Source organism: Ostreococcus tauri (assembly GCF_000214015.3).
Source record: "Ostreococcus tauri WGS project CAID00000000 data, contig chromosome 17, whole genome shotgun sequence".
In the NCBI taxonomy this organism is placed as follows: Eukaryota; Viridiplantae; Chlorophyta; class Mamiellophyceae; order Mamiellales; family Bathycoccaceae; genus Ostreococcus; species Ostreococcus tauri.
The window spans coordinates 404,925-411,047 of NC_014442.2; the positions used below are offsets into that span (position 1 = coordinate 404,925).

Consider the following 6,123-nt stretch of genomic DNA (forward strand, 5'->3'; position numbering starts at 1 on the left):
CGGCTCGAGAGATTGTGACGATCGTCGAGTTTGCCGACCCCTCGTCGCCCTCGGCTCCGAACGGCGCCTTCTCGCTCTCCATCCTCGCGTCCTCGAAACCGATCGCGCACATGGCGACTCGATTGTCGTAATCCGCCCCATTCTGCCCTTCCTGTCGAGCTCGTTTGCTCGCATACGCGTGTGAGTACGTCGGAACCACTAAGATTTCATCCGCGCGTCTACCTCTCGCCGACTCCGACTTTGATCCCGACCGCGACCCCTCCGCGTCGCTTCTCCAGCTCCTGAGCGCTCGAACCACCGAACCGTGTCCGCCTCGATCCGTCGGTGGGTCCGCGGATAACCCGTACACGATCACGAGCGCGCGCGGCATCCCGATCGACGCTTCACGTCTCTCCGTCCGTTCGATGACGATCCGTCGCCGTTCGTTATCTCTCGCTCGATGGATCGATCGAGGTGACGACGCGTCGCTCTCGGCGCGTCCGTCGTCGCTCTTCCCGCTCTCGGTCGCCGTCCACGCGTCGCACGCGCGCGTCGCGTTCGTTCCCACGCCCTCGAGCGAACGGTCGACGCCCCCGTACGCGCGTCGACGCCTCGCACTGTGACCACCGAGACGCGGCATCTCGGTCACGTCGAGCAACGCGAGCGATTGCGTCGCGCGCGTCGCGCCCCGCTCGGCGTCGCGGTCGATGTCCGCGCGGTCGATGTCCGCGCGGTCGATGTCCGCGCGTTCGATGTCCGCGCGCGCATCCGTCGTCCTCGCGCGACGCGCTCGACGACGAACGCGAACGATCGCGTCGGCATCCACGGCGTCGTCGTCGTCACCGAAGCGCGTCCTGTTCGAACTCGTCGATCGCTCGCGCAGGGGGGTGCGCGCGGGCGATGCGGAGAAGGGAGACGTCGAGCGCGCCGTGGACGCGCTCGCGGCGTCGACGTCGAAGACGAGCGAGAACAACGCCGCGGCGCACGGGCGCTGGCGGTTGCGATACACGACGGAGAAGGAGACGCTCTTCTTGTTAAAGCTCAAGGAGAGCACCACGGAGGCGTTTCAAACGTTAGACGTCAAAGGTAAGACACTAAAAAACGAGGTGGTGTTCAACGACGGCGATGCGGTGTTCACCGTGGATGCGAAAATCGAGGCGGTGTCCGACACGCGGATGGATTTCTCCTTCACCGGCGCGTCGCTCGCGTTCCGGGGTGGTCTGACGATCCCGATTCCACCGTTCGGAAGCGGATGGTTCGAAAACGTGTACGTCGACGACACCACGCGAGTCTCGCGCGACAGCAGAGGGGACACGTTGGTTTGCGACAGAGTTAGTTAGCCTTGTGGTCAATACGTAGTGAAACATTGTGTTACAATCACGCGTCATCGCGGAGTATCCGGGTTTTCGTCATCATCGTCATCATCTTTCCATTCGACGGGTATCAAATCATCCTGAAACGCGCCGTAGAAGTTCCCGCTCACGAACTCGTTCAGCCAGTTACGCGCACTTCCATTTCTTCCATTTTCGCTCTTCGATGACCCGAATGCGTCAAACGCATTCCGAAACGCGTCACCGAAAGCGTCCGCGTCGTCCCTTCGAGACGCACTTTCAGAGTCTCGCTCGTCGGACGTCGGGCGATCTCGGCGGTCGCTCGTCGTGTACACATCTGCGTCTTCGATGTCGGATGCGCCTTTTCCGAGCCAATCTTCGAACGAAACTTCCGCCGCGCTCGATCTCTGCGCGCTCGATTCCGTTTGATTCGTCGTTGAATCTTTGTTTAGAGCGTCGACGTCAATGATCTGCACGACGTTCACACCCTCCCGCGGCGACAAATCGTCGACTTCAACGACGACTGCGTGGTCATCGTTCCGCGTGTTTGTCGTGAAGATGACGTCGGCGACGTCTTCATCGAAAGTAACCTCACCAGCGTTCACATTGAATGCCCTTTTAAATTCGTCAATTGTCTCCTCTCCCCACTGACGAACCTCCTCGGTGACGTCTTGAGCCGTCTTGAACGTCTCGCCGAAGGCGCGCGCGTTATCAAACGTCGGATTTGACGCATCGCCCCAATATTGCTCTTCATAGTAATCGTACTCTTCTCGCTCCTTCGACGCTTCGCGCTTTCGTTCTCGAGCCGAAGCCCTTCGTCGTTCATCGAAGTCTTCGCGTCGCCGCCGGCCCTGACGCGTTGAATCGCTGGCGAACTCGTACAAGCCAGGCGATCTGTCGCCGCCGCCGTCGCGGTAATTTCCCAACGCCACCGCGATGCACAAAACCGAGCCGATGACGACAACGCCATAAATAAGGCGCGACGCCGAGAGCACGGCGAACGCGCACCAGCCACCCGCGACGAGTCCGCGTATGACGTACATCGGTACCGCCGTTGGGAGCAACACGTCGAGCGCTCGCGTGAAAGCCTCGGAAATTCCCACGAGCGCGTCGTACGCGAGCTTGAGCACGTTCGCACTCGCGTCGTACGCGGACCCGCCTCGCTTACTCCCGCGTCTCCGCTCTGAATATCCGCGTCGAGCCCGAACGCCGTCGCCGTCGCCGTCGTCTTCATCCTCTTCCCAACGTTTTTCTCTTCTTCCTCGTCCTCGAGCGTCTTCTCTCTCTCGCGCGTCTTCGTACCGTTCGACGTCTTCCTCTTCATCGAACCACGTCGCTCGCGCCTCGCCGTACGAGCTCGAACGCGCGCGCGCGCACCTCGTCCAACGCGTCGGCGGCCCGTCCGCGTTGGACGTCCACGTCCACGTCCACGTCCTCGCGCGCGCCTCGGGGCGACGCGCACGCGCGCGCGACGCGGACGTCGACGTCGACGCGATCGCCCGAGCGTAGACGACCGCGCGCGCGGGCGTCATCGGTCGAGCGCCGCCGTCGAGCGCGCGCGTGAATGCGCGCGTGAACGAATGGTCGAACGAAAAGCCATGGAATGGGTGCCACGGCTTTGAATCGATGCGATGAAAGCGTGATCTGTCCGACACGCGCTCGCGCCACCGACACACCCGCGCGCACCGCCGATCGCGGGTGCGTCGACGCGCGACGATGCGCGCGACGACGAGCGCGACGACGCGCGCGACGACGACGACGAGCGCGACGACGAGCGCGACGACGACGCAGGCGCTCGCGAGTGGATTCGCTCGCCGGATCGACCGCGCCTTGGCGCTCCGACTGAGCGACGACGCCGTGGTTGGATCACGCACGCGCGACGACGAGGGTGGAGAGGGGGACGACGGCGGTGAAACGACGTCCTCGCGCGCGACGGCGCCTCGGGTCGATCTCGCGACGTGCGTGCGGGCGCTGAGCGACATTCTCTCGTCCCAGCACAAGACGACGACGCCGTGCGCGTCGGTGAACGTGCGCGCGGCGGTCGAGCGTCGCGGCTTAGCGCTGAATGAGAGCTTTCTGGACGCGTCGCTCATGGCTCAAACAAAGCTGAGCCAGGTCGAGGCGACGCTTGCGGCGTTGGACGGGGCGAGAGAACGCATGCAACGAGCGCTGGATGGCTCAAAACAGAAGACGTCGGCGCTCTTGCGAGAGGCGGAGCGAGCGAGCGAGGATTTACGATCGATCGAATCGCGAAGAGAGCTCGTGAAATCGTTCGCGGTAGATTTCCAGATCACAAAGGCGCAGGTGGACGCGTTGACGACAGTGGAGGATGACTCGGCGGCGAGTGTGGACTTGCCCGCGGCGTTTTTCCCAGCTCTCGAACGAGTAAAAGTCATTCAGAGCAACTGCTCCAGGCTCACCAAGGATGCCGATCAACAGCGAGCGGGGTTACAAATGTTGGACGCCATGACCTCGTATGCGGAGACTGCGCACGAAAAGCTTCGAAGATGGTTCGTGGCAAAGTGCCGAATGCTTGCCGAGGAGGACGATTTCATCACCGAAGGCGACGAAAGGACTCTGCGAAAAGCCGTGCGCGAGTTGCGCTCGCGACCGACGCTATTCAGGGCGTCAGTGGAAGAAGTGACGCGGACGCGGCACAACGCTCTATTTAGACGCTTCATCACCGCCCTGACGCGAGGAAGCGTAGGATCAAAGCCGCTCGAAGTGCACGCGCACGATCCACTCCGGTATGTCGGCGACATGTTGAGTTGGGTGCACGCAGCTGTGGCGAGCGAGAGGGAATTTTGCGACGCCGTGTTCGGAGACGACGGTCAAGCTTCGGACAGAGACGTTAGTGAGGGCGAACTGGCGTTTGATCCGGCAAAGGAGCTGCTCGGTAAAGTGTTCGACGCCGTTTGTCGACCGCTCAAAGTCCGAGTAGAGCAAGTGCTCGCCAGCGTGAGCTCGACTTCCGAAGGTGGAGTGATGACGGCGTACAAGTTGGCCCATCTGCTCATGTTTTACTACGCCACGCTCGGAGATTTGCTAGACGACGGCTCGGCGTTGATAAAGGCGGTGCGCGACTTGCGCGAAAGCTCCAAGACAAGTTTCGCCGACGCTGTCGCGCAACACGGAGGAAAGTACAAGAAATTGTCACTCGCGCCGACGACAGTCTCGGGCGACGACGCGCTCGCGCCTCCGGCGGCGTTACGGGACGGACTATCGAATGCGATCGAGTTGCTCGATGCGGTGTCGACATCCGCGAGCTCGGCAGCGGCTTCTGACGATGAAACGCGAGAGCTCATCGCGTTGGCTTTGAACGGATTGATCGATCCAATTTTGCTCGCCGTCGAAGCCGCGTCGGCTCGCATGACGGACCAAATAAAGAGCGTCATCGGCTCGAGCGCCGACGCGCCGAAGTGGGCGCCGGATGCGTTCGCGCTCAACTGCTTGTACGCGATTCGCGAACCTCTCCGTTCACACGCGTCGGCTAACGTCAAGGTAAACGACTTAAATCGAGCGATTTCAAAAAAGCTCACGGAAGTCGCGGACGCCGAGGCTGGCGCGCTTCTCGCCGCGACGGGTCTAAGCGACGCTTTGGAGCTCGTGGTGCTCTATCAAGAACAAGGAAACGGTATCATGGCGAACGACCCAGCCTTGAGAATCGATCAGGTCGCGAACGCTCTATCGGCTCTCGTGGACGCCGCTGGCACAAAGGCGCCGGAATTCGAGTCGATTCAAGCGCCGAGCGTGCGCCGCGACATCGCGATGCGATACAACGAGCGCTTGGTCGAGGCGTACACTCGCGTGTACGCGGCGTTGCTGACGCCATCGTCGGGATATGGCGCTAACGTCCGTGAAAAGATTCGGCACGGTCCAGACGCTCTGAGCACCGTTCTTGGGGAATCGTAGCGCGTGAAGGAATAGGAATAAGGAATTGATATGCGCAACCATCTCCGGTAAGCTCTGCGTCAAGTTTGTGATGATTGCCGTGGCCTTGCAGCTAACGCGAAGATTCGCGGACACAAGCGCCATTCGCGGTTCCGTCGCTGAAACTATCTTCGACAACATCGAAGAGTTGTGGCGGAGAGCACTGAAAGCTATAGAAACGTGTCAATGCGCGCAGGGGTGTCCTTGTTGTATCCAAGCAGGCCGCCGCGGTCGCGAGGCAGGGTTTAAAAAAAAGCGACGCGAAGACGGTTCTCGATGGCTTGCTCGGCACGTGGCTGCATTACTGACGACGTGCCGTGCTCTGAGTGTGTAGCGCGCGTGAAACTCGCTTGGATGTATCGACAGATGAATTACAATACGTTCGTTTCCTATTCATTCGCGGGACGGAACGTTTTTCTGTTCGCTTGGAGACCGTTATTATCAGCTCATTCATCTCTTCATCAACCTTATTTAGCCTTTCGGCCTTGTGTCTTGGCTTTTCTTGGTGCACACGTCTCGAGGTACTCGAGCGCATGCTTCGAGTCGTCATCGAAGTTTCTCAAACGCTTCAGTCGCTCTTGGAACCGGATATCGCGGTCTAATCTGTACCACCACAATCCCACCGGAACGCCGTCTCTTTCCCCATCATCTTCATGGTCCCATCGCGCGAGTGTCCTTGTGTGTGTCTCTTGTCGCGGCGGCGTTCCTCGACTTTTAGGGTATTTTGTATTCTAGACCCTAATTCTAGGGGAATTGGGTTCGACGTTTAGGGTTTAGGGTTTAGGGTTTAGGGTTTAGGGTTTAGGGTTTAGGGTTTAGGGTTTAGGGTTTAGGGTTTAGGGTTTAGGGTTTAGGGTTTAGGGTTTAGGGTTTAGGGTTTAGG

At 60.2% G+C, this 6,123-nt stretch overlaps 4 protein-coding genes across 4 annotated transcripts; 2 read left to right on the forward strand and 2 right to left on the reverse strand.

Annotated features, from left to right (window-relative positions):
* OT_ostta17g02380 (unnamed product) lies at positions 1 to 619 on the reverse strand (the record flags this gene model as incomplete). The annotated part of the gene is made up of 1 exon (XM_003083980.2): positions 1 to 619. A coding segment is annotated over one exon (619 nt), but the record flags the coding sequence as incomplete, so codon positions are not given.
* A 97-nt stretch (positions 620 to 716) lies between these two features.
* Positions 717 to 1,319, forward strand: OT_ostta17g02390 (Plastid lipid-associated protein/fibrillin conserved domain; the record flags this gene model as incomplete). The annotated part of the gene is made up of 1 exon (XM_003083981.2): positions 717 to 1,319. The coding sequence occupies one exon, from the start codon at positions 717 to 719 to the stop codon at positions 1,317 to 1,319; it is 603 nt and encodes a 200-aa protein (XP_003084029.2).
* Positions 1,320 to 1,363: 44 nt separating this feature from the next.
* On the reverse strand, positions 1,364 to 2,842 carry OT_ostta17g02400 (unnamed product; the record flags this gene model as incomplete). The annotated part of the gene is made up of 1 exon (XM_022984912.1): positions 1,364 to 2,842. The coding sequence occupies one exon, from the start codon at positions 2,840 to 2,842 to the stop codon at positions 1,364 to 1,366; it is 1,479 nt and encodes a 492-aa protein (XP_022840506.1).
* A 184-nt stretch (positions 2,843 to 3,026) lies between these two features.
* Positions 3,027 to 5,222, forward strand: OT_ostta17g02410 (Conserved oligomeric Golgi complex subunit 6; the record flags this gene model as incomplete). Its single annotated transcript, XM_003083983.1, has 1 exon — positions 3,027 to 5,222. One exon carries the CDS (start codon positions 3,027 to 3,029, stop codon positions 5,220 to 5,222), a length of 2,196 nt encoding a protein of 731 aa, XP_003084031.1.
* Positions 5,223 to 6,123: the final 901 nt, after the last annotated feature.